This window comes from Anomaloglossus baeobatrachus, chromosome 11 (genome assembly GCF_048569485.1).
Source record: "Anomaloglossus baeobatrachus isolate aAnoBae1 chromosome 11, aAnoBae1.hap1, whole genome shotgun sequence".
NCBI classification, from domain to species: Eukaryota; Metazoa; Chordata; class Amphibia; order Anura; family Aromobatidae; genus Anomaloglossus; species Anomaloglossus baeobatrachus.
Genome location: NC_134363.1, coordinates 138,872,008 through 138,889,565, shown reverse-complemented (window position 1 = coordinate 138,889,565; position 17,558 = coordinate 138,872,008). Strand labels below are relative to the sequence as shown.

The 17,558-nt window shown below is 44.3% G+C and overlaps 1 protein-coding gene across 1 annotated transcript in view; it reads right to left on the bottom strand.

Moving 5' to 3' along the window:
• The window catches only part of CEP104 (centrosomal protein 104), a 212,455-nt gene that overhangs the window by 19,900 nt on the left and 174,997 nt on the right, over positions 1 to 17,558 (bottom strand). The window contains exons 15-19 of the mRNA XM_075328831.1: positions 17,191 to 17,307; positions 15,589 to 15,619; positions 6,175 to 6,256; positions 927 to 1,035; positions 686 to 824 (exon numbers count right to left, since the gene is read on the bottom strand). Coding sequence (XP_075184946.1) covers positions 686 to 824; positions 927 to 1,035; positions 6,175 to 6,256; positions 15,589 to 15,619; positions 17,191 to 17,307 — 478 coding nt within the window. The remainder of the gene's footprint in view (positions 1 to 685; positions 825 to 926; positions 1,036 to 6,174; positions 6,257 to 15,588; positions 15,620 to 17,190; positions 17,308 to 17,558) is intronic.

The window sequence follows — 17,558 nt, the reverse complement described above, 5'->3', positions numbered from 1 at the left end:
CACCCTGCTTCCCAAGGCCAAACCACCCGATCACCATACCTTCTTCCCCCCCACTATCCGGGGCCATCCCTACCTGTGGAGGGACCGACACCTTGCTGCCCCCACACCATCAGCCCAGGTACTCCTACTGGCAGCGGCGGTACTCCCCTTACCGCAATCCGCAGGGGGCATCACGAACATTTATCCACTGTAAATACCCCCTTTACATTCGAGTGGCCGCAAGCTCCCGGGTCCGGAGACCCTCGAGTCACAGTAACCCCAGATCCGAGCAGTTCGACTGCTGCAGGGGTGGGACAATGTCATCTGTGTTGCGCAGATGACATCATCTCAGTCTAGAGCATTAAACGTTGTACCGGAGAACGCAGAAGCTCAGGAAATTCACTCCTGTCCACAGCCAGTGAGGACCAACCTGGACTGTGGACATGAGAAGCGACCCGCTCATCTTTAGAGGCCACCAATGTGGTCACCTGGAAAGAGATGATTAGTACTGAGTGGATGATGGAGAACTTTCATAGTGGTGTTGAAGCTTTAAGGGTGCTTTACACGCTGCGACATCGCATCGAGTATCTCGGGAGGATCTTTCTATATATACCTTGGACATGTACCACTATATAAACAGACCTCTAGGGTAAAAAAAAAACCCGTATACAACGTCCAGGATGAGAAACCGCAAGGAGATACTTACGGTTACACGTCTTGGCTTTGACATGCTCTAGTAGGTGATCCTTAGATATGGCTTCCGTGCAGCGCTGGCATTTGCCAAACATGTCTTTGTGGTCGCACTCAGTGAGAAGGTGATCTGTCAGACTGGCAATTTCCACAACCTGGTTAAGAAATATAGAAATTAAAAAGGCGGTTTGTATAGGATACTGATGAAGAGACAAAATCAAAGATGTCTTATGAGAGAAGGACAAGAAGCCATTTACCTGCTTGCAGTGTTCACAACGTTTCAGCATTGGGCACTGCTTCCAGTAATGGAGATCCAGGCCTTCTTCTGTGAACGACTCATCTCGTTCCCCACAGAAAATGCATAAGCTGCAAACAAGACACGTAGATCAGAGCTGAAATCAATCACTTCAGTCTCTGTACACAGCAGGGCCTGTACGTTATATATACTGGGGCACTCTGGGGACAATTTAATAGGAAGCCAGTTGACCAAGCAGGAGGTTTCTGGTGTGAGAGTGGTCATTGTGGAGACATGGGGGTCAGTGGGTGCTTGCATCCGCTGATCCGGCCACCTTTAGAAAGACAGCGTGACCCAGGGCTCATCCCAACTGAACGCCCGACCTCCTTAACCGTGGGCAGAATACTACTCAGACAGCACAGGATGAGGGAACCACAATATTAAGACTTTATTGGATCCCCAAACAAGTAACGGCATATGGCCCATAACCAGCAAAGCCACAGAATGTAACCGGCAACAGTTTCTCACCCTTCCGCTGGCTCACCAGGGATTAGAATATCCATGCCTCAGAGCTCCCAGGGCAACTTACTCCAAACCAGCAGCACCCACCGAGAATGGAGTAACACTGGATTTAGGAAGCTGGCTGAGGACTGCAAAGCCTGTAGTCAGGTGACTGGATTGTCCCACGCTGGATTCCTTACTTAGGTAGTCCTTGATATCTCAGCCGAATCCTTGCATTCGATGCTGAAGTCCATGTAATATAATAATCCAGGTTCGGTTATGGCTTGCCAATCAGATGCACAGATCTTAGATTGGTATCATGTAGCAGAGTCTACCCGGGCAATGGACAGTCCTTCTTATACCCCCCTGAGCTCTCCATTCAGACCATTGGGGTCTTCACGATTAATGGATAAGACTGGGCTCTTATTGGCTAGATTTCAAGCCGTATACAAATATCCCTAGCAGTAATAGTCTTGAGCTAAAGGTCCAGTCACACTAAGCAACTTACCAGCGATCCCAACAACGATAGGGATCGCTGGTAAGTTGCTAGGAGGTTGCTGGTGAGATGTCACACTGCGACGCTCCAGCAATCCCACCAGCAACCTGACCTGGCAGGGATCGCTGGAGCGTGGCTACACAAGTTGCTGGTGAGCTCACCAGCAACCAGTGACAAGCCCCCAGCGCCGCGTGGAAGCTGCTGCGCTTGGTAACTAAGGTAAATATCGGGTAACCAACCCGATATTTACCTTGGTTACCACCGCACGGAGCTACACGTGCAGAGAGCAGGGAGCAGCGCACACTGAGCGCTGGCTCCCTGCTCTCCTAGTTACAGCACACATCGGGTTAATTACCCGATGTGTGCTGCAGCTAAATGTGCACAGAGCAGGGAGCAGCGCACACTGCTTAGCGCTGGCTCCTTGCTCTCCTAGTTACAGCACACATGGGGTTAATTTCCCGATGTGTGCTGTAGCTACATGTGCAGAGAGCAGGGAGCAGCGCACACTGCTTAGCGCTGGCTCCTTGCTCTCCTAGTTACAGCACACATCGGGTTAATTAACCCGATGTGTCCTGCAGCTACATGTGCACACAGCAGGAGCCGGCAGCACAGGCAGTGAGAGAGGCGGAGGCTGGTATCAAAGGTAAATATCGGGTAACCAAGGACAGGGCTTCTTGGTTACCCGATGTTTACATTGGTTACCAGCCTCCACAGAAGCCGGCTCCCTGCTGCCTGCACATTTAGTTGTTGCTGTCTCGCTGTCACACACAGCGATCTGTGCTGCACAGCAGGACAGCAACAACTAAAAAATGGCCCAGGACATTCAGCAACAACCAGCGACCTCACAGCAGGGGCCAGGTTGTTGCTGGATGTCACACACAGCAACATCGCTAGCAACGTCACAAAAGTTGTTCGTTAGCAGCGATGTTGCTAGCGATATTGCTTAGTGTGACGGGGCGTTAAGTTGCATTGCATCTAGCAATACAATAAGAAGTTCGCATAATTGATTGACCTGGGTATCTGACCTTCACTGGCCAAGGCAATTACATGAGTCAACAACAACTTTAACACTAGACTCCTAAAGGCCCAGTCACACACAACGACTTAACAGCGATCCCGAAAATTATGCGACCTGTTAGAGATCGCTGGTAAGTAGCTGGGAGGTCGCTGGTGAGATGTCACACAGTCAGATCTTACCAGCGATGCAGAACAATACAGATCGCAGTAGCGACCTGTATAACGATCTCAGCAGTCACTGTGACCCTGTCACACAGTGTCAAACACAGCGATGTGTCCTGCCCAGCAGGACGTCGCCTTTGAAGAAAATGGCCTGGACCATTCTGCAACGACTAGAGATCTCACAGCAGGGGCCTGATCGCTGGTAGGTGTCACACATAAGATCGCTAACGGGATCGCTACTGCGTCACAGAAACCGTGACTCAGCAGCGATCTCACTAGCGATCTCATTATGTGTGACGGTACCTTTAGAGTCTTGTAGAAACAATGAGGGGCTTATCCCCCGTTTATAAACAAACTATCATCATGTCTGGCTGAATTTTAAGAAACTTAACCCATGCTAGGCACTGACAGAGTCCATGTCGTCACGGTCATGTCTCGCCAGTCACTGGAAACTAACTCCGCACATGATCCAAAATAGCTAGGGAGACACCGACTGCAGTACTAATGGGACCTATGAGAAATCTTAAGTACCTAGAGGGAACCCGATTAATCCAAACTATGAGCTGCTTACATCCTGTCCTCTGACATATTGTCAAATCAATGTTTCTCCAAACATTCTGCAGTTGACCACCAGAAACCATTGCTTGCCCATGTGCTTAAAAAGATAGTTGTCAGAAATTATCACCCATCCATTGTGGGAGGACTTTTATTTTAGGTGTATGATCAACTTTAGGGGTACTTTACACGCTGCGCCATCGCTACCAATATATCGTTGGGGTCACGTCGTTAGTGACGCAAAATCGTTCCAAAACGGTGATCGTTGACACGCGGTCATTTCCTTAATATCGCTGCTGCCACCGGTACGATGTTGTTCGTCGTTCCTGCTGGATCACACATCGCTATGTGTGACACTGCGGGAGCGACGAACATCTCCTTACCTGCGTCCACCGGCAATGTGGAAGGAAGGAGGTGGGCGGGATGTTACGTCCCGCTCATCTCCGCCCCTCCGCTTCTATTGGCCAGCCGCTTAGTGACGCCGAATGCACCTCCCCCTTGAGGGAGGGATAGTTCGGCGGTCACAGCGACGTCGCTGACCAGGTATGTGCGTGTGACACTGCCGTAGCGTTACTGTTCGCTACGGCAGCGAGCACCAAATGTCGCACGAGCGACGGGGGCGGGTGCTATCGCGCTCAACATTGCTAGCAATCGTTAGCGATGTCGCAGCGTGTAAAGTACCCCTTAGAAGTGATGGAAAATTGCAAGGATAGCCCATCAGCTCCTGATCTGTGATGGTGTGACTGCCAGGACCACCAACAATCCTTAATGATTGGGCTGCAGTGACCTTTTAAGGGTCATTCATTTCAGCCCTTCATGGTGGAGATAGTCGTGGACAGAGTTATTCCTGAAAGGAGACCACAGAAACACCGAATGCGGCTGAGCTACGCTGCTATACCTCTCATATTTAGATCTTAGCCATGAAAGGTTGAGAAAGAAATATCCCTTTAAAGGAACACCTTACATTGTATTATAACATTTATACTGCGTCCTATTCCTCCAATTGCTGCTGCTCCACCGATTCTGGAATAGTTTTTCTTTTTCTTCTGCGCCTCTCCATTCCAAAGTTATGCCCAAATATTCCTTCAACCAATTGGGCATGTACCACAGAATGTCTCCGTGAGCATGTGCGTTTTCACCTGTGGCATTGGCCAATCAAAATGCAGCCACGCCCAGAAAGATGTTCTGTGGTAGACACCCAGTTGGTTGAATGGAAAATGTCCTCCTTTATTGCAGAGGGACATCACTTTGGAATGGAGGGGCAGAGGAAAAAAGAAAAACTGTTCAAGAATCAGTGGAACAGCAGCAATTCCAGGAGGCATGGAGTTTAACAAAAAACTATTTAAGAAAATAATATAAGAAAGCTTTGAGCCTAAATATCTAGAGGAGTAGTGTCTAAAATATTCAATTGATAAGGACGGTCATCAATAGCTACTGGACAGGTGACTTATTGTACGGATCATTTATTGTGACTCTATATTAGGAATCCGCAAGGGTCAGATTATACACGGTGTCCACCCATATCCTGTCCATCGCCATTAACTTGAGAACGGCGGCAGCTATAGGCATAGAAGTGGTGTCTAGGTATAGTAAAGTAGCCATGCGCTATGCAATGAAACCACCTATAGCGCCACCTGGTGGAAAACAACGGAGTTAGCATTTTTATTTCGAAAACGGAACGAGATTGAGAACAAAAGTGAATTACAAAATTGTAGGGCATCATCAATTCAATACGAATCGACACCTTGCATACAGAAATGCTATGATTAGAACGTGTAAAACTCACAAGGCTGCGGACGTGAAGCGATACCTCATGGAGACCTTCCTACAAGTCATTGGGTATGGTGGCTGTGTGGAGTGGCCTCCACGCTCACCTGACCTGACCCCAGACTTCTTTTCATTGAGGTCACATCAAACAGCAGGTGTATGCGACCCCTCCACCAACCTACGACGGCGTATCACAGATGCTTGTGCAAACGTGTCACCTACCATATTGCACAACGTGCAGCGAGATACAGTATGCTGTGCAGAGTCCAGATGTGCATTGCAGCTAACGGTGGCCACTTTGAGCATCAAAGTTAAATGAGCGCCATATGCGTGACCAGCATTCAATGTTTTGGTGGGGTCATGGGTTTCATATCATAGCATTTCTGTATGCAAGGTGTCGATTCGTATTGAATTGATGATGCCCTGCAACTTTGTAATTCACTTTTTTTCTCTATCTCGTTCCATTTTCGAGATAAAAATGCTAACTCTGTTTTCCACCAGGTGGCACTATAGGTGGATTCATTGCGTAGCGCATGGATACTTTACTATACCTAGACACCACTTATATAGCTGCCGCCGTTCTCAAGTTAATGGCGGTGGACAGGATATGGGTGGACACACTGTATACGTCTGTAGATAAGGAGCACATTAATATATTCCCAGGACAGTTTAGTTTATTCTCTTACAGCCCATTAGGTAAACAGTGATGATTCTTAACGGCTTGTTTTATGTTCTGGGCGGCTGCTGTCAAGAAAACAAATATTGGACTTACTTATCTAAGTAGTTATTAACAGACGACTGGTCATCAAGGGTTTCGCTGTTTGGAGACATCAACAGCTTCTTGCCACGGTCATCTTGAAATATAAAGTAAATGTAAGATATAAGATGTAAAGCAATTACTTCAGAAATCATTTTCATACCTCAGCCCTGAAAAGACAGTTAACTCTTTTTTTTTTTTTCTATTATTTGACAGTATTTTTAGAACAAAAAAATAATACCCCTGCTGTTATTTATGGTTTCCATCTTAGCGCTGCTGTGAAGTTACATTGCTGCAGACAGACTTTGGATAAATTCAGTCTTCTTCCCCTTCTGGCAGCTTCCTATACAGTCTTGGTGCTGCTGTGAAATTACATTGCTGCGGACAGGTTTGGATAAAATCAGTCTTCTTCCCCTTCTGGCAGCTTCCTATACATTCTTGGCGCTGCTGTGAAATTACATGGCTGGGGACAGGTTTGGATAAAATCGGTCTTCTTCCCCTTCTGCAGCTTACTATACAGTCTGTTATAACTTCTTCTACAGCAGGAGTTTTTTCATATAAACTGCTGAGCTACTGCACAGTTTCAGCTTCTTACCTGACAAGCAGGACAGAAAGCTATTTCTATTGCTTTGCGCTAAATACAGAACAACTATGCAAAGACCTGGCGGCAATGGGGTTAGTGACAGTATGTGTGACCACTCAGATCATTAGGAGGACGTGCACACTGCTGTATACTTTGAACACTAGGTGGTGCTATACTGTGTAATAACATGTTATAAGTTTTCATTAGAACTTTTTTTTTTTTTTATTTTATTTTTTTTTTTTTTAACAGCATGTATGTGGCAAACATTGATCAGGAGCATGGCAGTATGGCTGGGAAAACTCATGCCGCACAGGAAATTAGAACAGACTGTATAGGAAGCTGCCAGAGGTGGGAGAAGACTAATTTTATCTAAGATGGCAGCAAAAGAATATGGTAGGGGATTTTTTTTGCACTAAAATAATTTAAATTAATTAAATAGCACAATTTTTAATTTAATAAATTATTCTAATTATCTGTGTAATGCTGTGTAAATGCATTAAAATACTTTACAGATCTTTTTGTGGTCGTTCCGGCCCCACATGACCATTCGTCTTCTTTGCCGGCTGACAGAGGGACCGTGGTAAGGATTGAAGCCACTTCTTTCAAATGTAAGTCTATAAAGTTTCCAAACAAGGCTCCATAGACTAAAGGCCGCTTTACACGCAACGACATCGCTAATGAGATATCGCTGGGGGTCACGGAATTCGTTACGCACATCCGGCCTAGTTAGCGACGTCATTGTGTGTGACACTTACGAGCGACCGCTAACGATGCCAAGTACTCACCAAATCGTTGATTGTTGACACGTCGTTCATTTTCCAAATATAGTTGCTGATTTGGGACGCAGGTTGTTCGTCGTTCCTGAGGCAGCACACATCTCTACGTGTGACACCCCGGGAACGATGAACAACATCGTTCCTGCGTCCTCCGTCAACGAGGTAGGCGTGACTTTCCTGCGGCTGCTCTCCGCCCCTCTGCTTCTATTGGCAGGCCGCTGTGTGACGTCGCTGTGACGCCGCACGAACCTCCCCCTTAGAAAAGAGGTTGTTCGCCGGCCACAGCGACGTTGTTAAGCAGGCAAGTACGTGTGACGCGTACCTCCGATATTGTTCGCCACTGGCAGCGATTTGCCCGTGACGCACAAACGACGGGGGCGGGTGCTATTGCTAGCGATGTCGCAGCGTATAAAGTGGCCTTTACACTGAAAAAAAGACGTCCATTCAAGCCAGACAGACAAATTCCTGTCTGAGCCGGTTAGTAACTATATTCGCAGTTCATGAGGGCCAGAAGAGGACTGGAGTGGCATTGAAAAATGGAGAAGATGTCAATCAATAAGTATTTTAACGCATGTACACATCCTCACATAGGCAATTAGTACAGATTATGAAATAAAACTTTGGATCAGACATCTTTAAGGAAGCACTGTTTTTTTCTATAACTAGACCCCACTTATGATTGTGTATTCCATTCTCCACCTCATCTTGCATTTTATTCCCCTATGTTTTAGCAACAATCTTAGGATAGATCAGCAAAGCAACACATGGGTAGCAAGAGCCAGAAGCATCCCTGCCTGCGGGAGGAGACACGGTCATCATATGTGCCTCTACAGTCTCCGGATTAAACTAACAGCTTATAAGTATACAGTGATGGAGGCTGAACTGTGATCTCCACTATAACTACATAATAGGAGCTGTATAATCATAATCATGAACTGTGATAGAAGATTCTATTCCACGCTATGGAGAAGTTATGTGGTGTATGCGAAGTAATTCTATCGAAAAAGGAACTTTAGAGTGTCATCCCTTGGGAGACGACAAAGGCTTATAATTCTTAGGGGGACACAAAGAGATTACATGAACTAACAAAAAATATCCATGAACTTTTAGATAGAAAGGAACAACTACACAAGATGATACAAGCTGAAATATATAAAATGGGACACTAGTGACAGAGTGAATTAAAGTAAAACAAAACGAACAAACCTGAAATGTTACTTTAAAGAAGCACTCCCATCAAAGTATTTATCCTCTTAATATATTGCAATCATCATATTAAATGCCACTGTGTACTTACAATTGCTTATTTTGCCTTTCTACCCAATACATTTTTCTCTTTTCTCTGCTTTATGTAGAAATAGGAAGTCTCTTTTTCCCTACACAAGTCATGCCCCTTTTCAACTCCTGACCAAGCTGTTCCGCTCCTCCCCCCTGCCCGGGACTTTGCAGTGATGACACATGCAGGGAAAAAAGAGGCTTCCTTTTTATACAAAAGGCAGAGAAGGATTCAACTAGTTTTTAATCAAGTTATGTCATAGACGTAATGGAAAAAAGAAGAATTAAGTGGGTAAAAGGGCACAATAAGCGATTGTAAGTACACAGTGCTATATAATATGACTGTAATATATTAAGAGGATAAAAACTTTGATAAAAGTGCTTCTTTAGTGGTGCACATTCCCTTTTATAGGGAATCTGTTTGTAAGATCAACCCTTCAAAACGACATATATGGGCATAAAGGACTTTGAAAGCTAAAATAATTGCCACCGATATATCTTCTATTTGTTTCTACATTCTCAAGAAATCAAAAGATCAAGGATGGGGAACACTATTCACTTTACCCAGTTGTCTATTTTTGGTGGTTTCATGTTGTAGATTTTGATAAAGCTAGGTGACAAACGTGTTTGGTCAGGTTTGAGGCTCACACAAGAATAGTCAGCCAACATTACCAAGGGATGGCAAGTTTACAGATATAAATGTCATTAAGCGGTAAAACAAGCTGCCCTGTAGATTAGAACATCAGCACACTTAAGGCTATGTGCGCACGTTGCGTACTAGCCCTGCAGAAATTTCTGCAGCAATCTGAAGAGCACACGTGCGCTTCAAATCGCTGCAGAAAATGTCCGTAGAGAAAAAAAAAAGCAGATTCCATGCGCTCTGCCTGCAGCTCCTGCCATAGACAGAGCAGGAGCTGCCGGCAAAGCGCACGGAAGAAGTGACATGTCACTTCTTAGAACGCGCGCTTCGGGCAGCAGCCGAAGCGCTGCGCTCTAAGACGCCACGTGCGCACGGCCCCTGCACAATCTCCATAGATTATGCAGGGGACGCAGGACGCATGCAGTTACGCTGCGCTACAAAGCGCAGCGTAACTGCATGTAATTACGCTACGTGCGCACATAGCCTTAAGCCTCTGAGAAGAGGAAAATGGTCTCAATAAGTTTTTTTTTTTTTTTTTTTTACAGCTTTCAGCTTGATCTCAAGCCATGGCGATTTGATGGATGAACGCTCTGTAGGAAGATTGATCTTGTGCAAGCTTAGATCCTCCAGGGTCTTCTCCACCATTATCTTGACAGTATCAAGCCATCGGGTTGCTGGTCTTCCCTTTACCTTGTTCCTTCTATTCTTCCGACCATGATGTCCTTCTCCAGTGATTGCTCTCTTCGTATGAGGTGTCCAAAGCATGCAAGTCATAGCTTGGTGATCGTTGCCTCGAGTGACATGTTTGGCTTGATTTGTACCAAAATTGATTTGTTTGTTCTTCTTGCCATCCATGGTATTGATAACATCCTTCTCCAGCACCACATTTCAAAGACATTGATTGTTCTTCTGTCTTATTTATCCATCGTCCAGGTTTTGGATCTACATGTTACTACAGAAAAGACCAGACTATGTACAAGCCGTGTCTTTGTCACCAGTGAAATGTTTCTAGACTTGAAGACCTTGTCCAGTGACTTCATTGTTGACTTGCCCATAGCTATTCTCCTGTTGACTTCCGGTGTCATCGCTGCATCTTGAGTAAGTTGAAGTCCTTTACAAATTCCAGTTCGTCGTGTCCATCTCAAATGTGTCCCAGTCGTATCTGGCAGTAGTCAATATCTTTGTCCTCTTTGTATTGAGTCCCATGTTTGACCTTTCCATCTATAAGCCGGTAGCCTCAATAAATGACTCATGACTGTGTCCTCTCTTTTATTCTCCTACCTGAGACGTCTTTCTTCCTAAATTCTGGTGCTGCTGTATTTTATAAGTTCTTTATAACTTCTTGCTTTGCAACTTTCTACAACAAATAAAATCTGTTATTGCAAAGGCAATAAAATGAGGTGGAATCCAGAAACACCTATGTCAGCGCCTCTCATCTCGTCAACCTGGCACATCAGCAGGGGAGCAGTCCACAGGCCAAGGAGTGTGTATTCGGCTCCCTGGTGCCCGGACAGCTATGCCAGATACATTTTCAAACAGCTGGCAATGAACCCAAAAGAACCCAAGTGACCCATAAAGGGGTCTATCATAGATCTGGTATTTTTGGTGGCAGACCTGTAGACTGCCCTATTTGAGAACCTTCATCAGTGCGACCAAACATTAATAAGGTGACAGGGCAGGCATACCAGACACATATTGAGTGTCGCCATGTTCTGAGACCCCTTTTTTGCCTTTTTCTGTTAATGGAGCTCTTTGATGGCTCAATTTCTTGCGTGACGACCAGTCATTTTCATGGATAGCATTATTGAGTAAATATAACTTCATGATCACTATTCATCTTATTGCTTTTGGGAGGCGGGATAAAAAAAACCCCCCAAAAACCATCAATTCTGGTAATTTTTATACAATTATAATAAATACATTATACAAATATTATAGATACATTAAAAAAAAATCTGAAGACATCAATAATATAACAAATAGGAAAATGTGTGAGATTTAAAACTTTCTTTTTTATTTTTGAAACTTTTTATTTTTAGTACATGAATATACGATCGCTGGTACAATACATTGCAATGCTTATGTATTTCAGTGTATGGTCCTATCCGTAATTTAACTATGAATCCTTGCCTGTGGCAGTGCTTAATAGGAAAATTAAAATGGCAGGTTCAGAGGTAGTCACTGTTCCCCAACTGCCAAGACAACCCATCAACACCCCATGATCATGTTGTAGGGAATAGGGTAGCAGCGGGGGGGTCCCCTGTTTATAGGAAATCTGTCAGGTGATTTTCTAGTACAATACTGTTATATTTAAATAGGGCTTAAAGTGACCTTTCAGGATCAGTAAGTTTTATTGGTCTACCTTATCCTGTTATCTTGTTGTAAGCGTCATAGAATTCAGTATGACACAGTAACTAGTCAAGCATATGTACATACAAACTGCATATTCACTGCCCCCCCTCCTGTCTCTTACTGCTGGCATCAGTGATTGTAAATCTGAATTGAATGTGCGCTGCTGCCCCCACCCACACTCCCTCCCATCTCTCACTAGTGATAGTGAATGCACTGGGAGGTGGGGAGCAGTGAACATGCAAATTATATTTACATACACTTGACAAATGTGCAGGAGACACTGAATTCTATGGAGCTTACAGCAAGATAACAGGAGAAGGTAGAGCTATAAAACTTACTGATCCTGAAAGGTCTACTTAAGCCCTATTTAAAGATAACATTAGTCTTGTACTAGAAAATCACCTATCTTTAAATAGGTCTTAAGGAGACCATTCAGGAATCATTAAGACCTATTTAAAGATAGGTGATTTTCTAGTACAATACTAATGTGATCTTTAAATAGGGCTTAAGTAGACCTTTCAGGATCAGTAAGTTTTATAGCTCTACCTTCTCCTGTTATCTTGCTGTAAGCTCCATAGAATTCAGTGTCTCCTGCACATTAATCAAGTGTATGTAAATATAATTTGCATGTTCACTGCCCCCCACCTCCCAGTGCATTCACAATCACTACTGAGAGATGGGAGGGAGTATGGGTGGGGGCAGCAGCGCACATTCAGTTCAGATTTACTATCACTGATGATGGCAGTAAGAAGTGGGAGGGGGGAGCAGTGAATATGCAGTTTGTATGTATATGTGCTTGACTAGTTACTACATCACACTGAATTCTATGACACTTACAACAAGATAACAGGATAAGGTAGACCAATAAAACTTACTGATCCTGAAAGGTCTCCTTAAAGCCCTATTTAAAGATAACATTAGAATTGTAGTACAAAATCATCTGACAGATTCCCTTTAAACATTTAGATGCAGCGATTGCTGTTTATTGTAGAAACTAAAAGGAGTAAACCTATGGGGTTCGGAGTTATCTCTGACCCCGACAATTGTTAGGTATATGCTACGTCTCATGAGCCCACATTAAACACTCCCCTCTCACACGTCATGTACACATATGCCAAATATATGGAAGTAGCTAAAATTAAGACTTTTTTTCTTTTGTCTGCAATTGTACACCTTTAAAAAAAAAAAAATAATAAAAAACCCCCTCAAAACAGCGTCCATGGGCTGAAACTGGTACTGCAGCTCAGTCTCATTCACTGGCTATATATTTAAGAAGTTCCCAATGAGACAAGTGATTATTAAAATCCTGGATAATTTGATAATTGAGGCATTAAATCAGCTTGACACGCGTTTCACAGCCGGGATGAATCTTCCTAAGATACAAATGTTTTACTTTTGAGGTTTCCAGGCGAATCAGCGCTTTGCATATTAAGACACAGGTGGGAAAGTTATGAGGTCATGTATGGCAGTGGAGGGTGACGGTGGAAATAGTCACAGGCTACCACTGCTCCGGAGACTGGTAATGGAACAATTTACTAGAAAGAACACCATTAGATCAGCGGAGAGGATTCAGTAAGAGAAGAACCGGCTTTCTAGTATGGAAAAAATATATTGTTTACAATTTATATATGTGGTTAAATATCTAAACTCACATTTCATTATGTGCCAAGAATATGCAGACTACAGCCTCTACTAAGCCTGATGTAATCTTACTCAGCCTATACAAACTCTTCTTGGTAGATGTCCCCCCAATATACATCCAGTGACCGTAATTTGACCAAAGTTGGCAAAGCACATCGATGTCAGTCATCAGCCTAATTTATAGAGGCCTCCCGAATTTTCCAGCCAAGATGATGTTGGGGAGAGAAGGATCTGACCTGATGGATTTGCAATGGACCCCAGGAAAGCCACCGCCAGAGGAGTATGGCAGAGGCTCTTTCATAGAGACACGGGAATGTCCGTCCTGTATAGGGGAGATAACTCTAGGCCCAAGCATTCTTCTATCCAACACAACTATGTGTATGGGGGTCATGTGAAAAATATGCAGTTTTGGGGTCTGGGTATTTCCACAATGGCACATGAAATGTATTCTATTGGCTTATTGCTTTCCCTCCGACTTATTGGACCTGTTATTTTTTGTAGACTGTAGTTAATATATGGGCGGCACGGTTGCTTAGTGGTTAGCACTGCAGTCTTACAACGCTGGGGTCCTGGGTTCAAATCCCACCAAGGACAACATCTGCAAGGAGTTTGTATGTTCTCCCCTTGTTTGCGTGGGCTTCCTCCGGGTTCTCCGGTTTCCTCCCACACTCCAAAGACATACAGATAGGGACTCTAGATTGTGAGCCCCAATGGGGACAGTGTTTCCAATGTATGTAAAGTGCTGTGAAATTAATGGCGCTAAATAAATCAATAATTATTATTATTATATTACTATTATGATGGACAATGTACAACACTGATGAAATGAGGAAAATTGATAGATTTGTTTAGTGTGACATAGATGGACACAGACCACACCGGGTCTAAAAGTAAGATCAAAGTCATGGGTGTAACTACAGCCCACAATTCAGGCACCTAATACGAGGTACAAAGTATTGGACATTGAGTAAAGGATGTACACTGCACGAATACCGTGGATGAGGATCCCTAAGAAGACTCTTATGATAATCGTGTGGCCTGAACAGGCTGACGAGAACTCGAAGAACGAGTAAAATGCTGATTGGCAGCCACTTATTGACAGCGCGAGACGATTATTCCTGGCTCACTGCGTAAAATAATAGGTGCTCAGAAAAAATAACAAGTCAAATAGAGAATAATTCTGGCACACTTAGAGGATATATGAAAAAAGAGACTATTGAAATGCTTGAATGGTTTTATTTGTGCATAAGTCAAAAAAAGTGATGATAATTCATCCATCCAACGTTTCGACCATTTGGAGGTCTTTGTCAAGGACAAAATTATCCATATGAACAACTGTGCAGTGTATGTTCTATAATATGAGGACGTCTCCCTGGGGCCCACACCCTATATCACCAACGCAAGATCCGTGTCACCACATATGTCTTACTAGCTCTCTCCAATTTCTAATACCTCAGGGTCTCTTATAGAACCCCATAAGGAGTCTTTTTCATTTCATGATCCAGACTATACATGTTCACCTTTTTTGAACGATATTAAGCACTCATGTTACCCTGAGGTTACTGTGAATTCCTCAGTGAAAGTATCAGAATATTCTTTCTGCATTTTCAGAACATTTTCTTCTCTTCTGAGGCAACTGAGAAACTATCAGTGAAGGAAGCACGATACTTCCGCCTATGTCCTAAAGGCACCCACCTTTGACAGTCAAACAGTTTTTTCAGAATTGTCCATATTTCACAACGCTCTCATTCCCTCTGGAAAAGGTCTCTACCATTTACCACCTATCTTCTTCAGTGCATAAGGATTGCATCTCTGTTCATTTTGATTCCATGGTGATGTCCTCATATTATAGAACATACACCGCACAGTTGTTCATATAGATAATTTTGTCCTTGACAAAGACCTCCAAATGGTCGAAACGTTGGATGGATGAATTATCATCACTTTTTTTGACTTATGCACAAATAAAACCATTCAAGCATTTCAATAGTCTCTTTTTTCATATATCCTCTAAGTGTGCCAGAATTATTCTCTATTTGACTTATTGACAGCGGTCAGCTAGTGCAGACGGGCGACAGTACAGAACCTACCAAATCCGAGCGTTCGCTCATACTAATTACTGTCGCATACAGCCATTTATACCATAATTGCAATTTACTCACCTACTTTTGCTTTCGGGATTTGTTCTTTCCCCTAAAAGAAAGAAAAGCAGATGAAGATAAATGTAAAAAAGTAAAAAAAAAACAACATAAGTTAATGTTGGTGCAATAGTGAATGGGAAAATGTCATAATTGTTGAATAACCAACAAGTGGCACCAAAGTTACCTTTGGAAGTAAATCCAAAAAGTGGGTGAAATAAGTGATACACCAAGAAAGAAGAACAGCATGTTAGTGAACAAGGAAATAACACCATGCGGCAAAACCTCCTTTATGTGTAAAATCCTTTTAAGGACAGTGGCAATACCCACTAGTCTTATGCGGGCTTCACACGGTACGATCTATCGTGTGATCGCACGAGCGATCGTACCCGCCCCCGTCGTTTGTGTGTCACGGGCAAATCGCTGCCCGTGTCGCACAAAGTCGTTTAACCCCCGTCACACGAACTTACGTGCTGAGTGACGTCACTGTGGGCGGCGAACATCCACTTCCTGAAGGGGGAGGGACGTTCGGCGTCACAGCGACGTCACACAGCGGCCGGCCAATAGAAGCGGAGGGGCAGAGATGAGCGGGACGTAACATCCTGCCCACCTCCTTCCTTCAGCATTGCCGGCGGGAGCCGCGGGACGCAGGTAAGCTGTGTTCATCGTTCCCGAGGTGTCACACAGTGCGATGTGTGCTACCCCGGGTACGATGAACAACCTGCACAAAGTAAAATAAACGATTTTTTAAAAATAAAACGAGGAGTACACGATACCCAATTTCTCACCGATTTGCGATCGCTCGTAGGTGTCACACGGGACGACGTCGCCAACGAAGCCGGATGTGCATCATGAAAACCGTGACTCCAACGATCTATCGCACGATAGATCGCCTCGTATAACGCCTGCATAAAGGTGGCCTCTTCATTCTGTGGGCGAGGAGCCACTAGTCTAAATGGGTCTTCTCCATTCTGGTGGCGGGGAGCCACTAGTCTAAAGGGGGCCTCTCCATTCTGAGGGTGAGAAGCCACTAGTCTAAAGGGGGCATCTCCATTCTGGGGGCGGTGATCCACTAGCCTAAAGGGGGCTTCTCCATTCTGGGGACGGGGAGCCACTAGTCCAAAGGGGGCCTCTCCATTCTGAGGGCGGAGAGCTGTAGCTTCACTCTGGAGGGGACATTTGGTGACACATACGTCGGGGGCCCGGCAAGTTATGTGTCCTATTCTATTAAACACGTGTGATACCTGTCGCGGCAGCTGTTCATACCCAATGTCAGATCTGCAGGAGAGAGACACTCTGCACAGCCACAATAACTCATTAGTTTCTCGTTATAAGAAAATCTATACCTGCACTGACATTTTCAGCCTCGCACAAGTCAGTTAATGGTTTAAAGCTGCGATCGTTGCTGTCAAAATGTATTAGCCAGGAGCAGCAATGAGCGTGTTGCCCTCTCCTTTCTAACACGCTCTGGACGTCTGGCTTATAGCTACAGCCATCCTGGTTTCTATCAGTAAGTGACGTGTATACATAAAGTATAAACCTGGAAGAGTCCGACTTTCTGCCAGCATACCGGATACGGGACACGTGAGGCATGGAGCGAAGATGCCAATATATACCACTGTGTACCTTGCCAGCCTGGACCTCCGACTGCATCTCCTTAAGAGCGGCCAACTGCTGCTGAAGGGCTCGGATCTCCTCTTTCTTCTTCCTTTCTGCTTCTTCTGCTGCCACCTTCTTCTGTGCCTGAGAGGAAAATCACATTAATAAAACAAATCTGATTTTTTTTATTTTATTTTTTTTTTAAAAAGTCCAATATATATGAATATAGAGCGGGGCTTAAATCCTGTGATGGCCTGTGCAGGTAATCCACCTTGTGGGAGCAATCCAACAACTTCTCTACTACTTTCTCCAGTTTGGTGATAGGACATGCTGGACTTTTACATGTTTGATATTAATTTTCCCAAGGGGCCACATGAGAAGGTGTAACTGGTGTG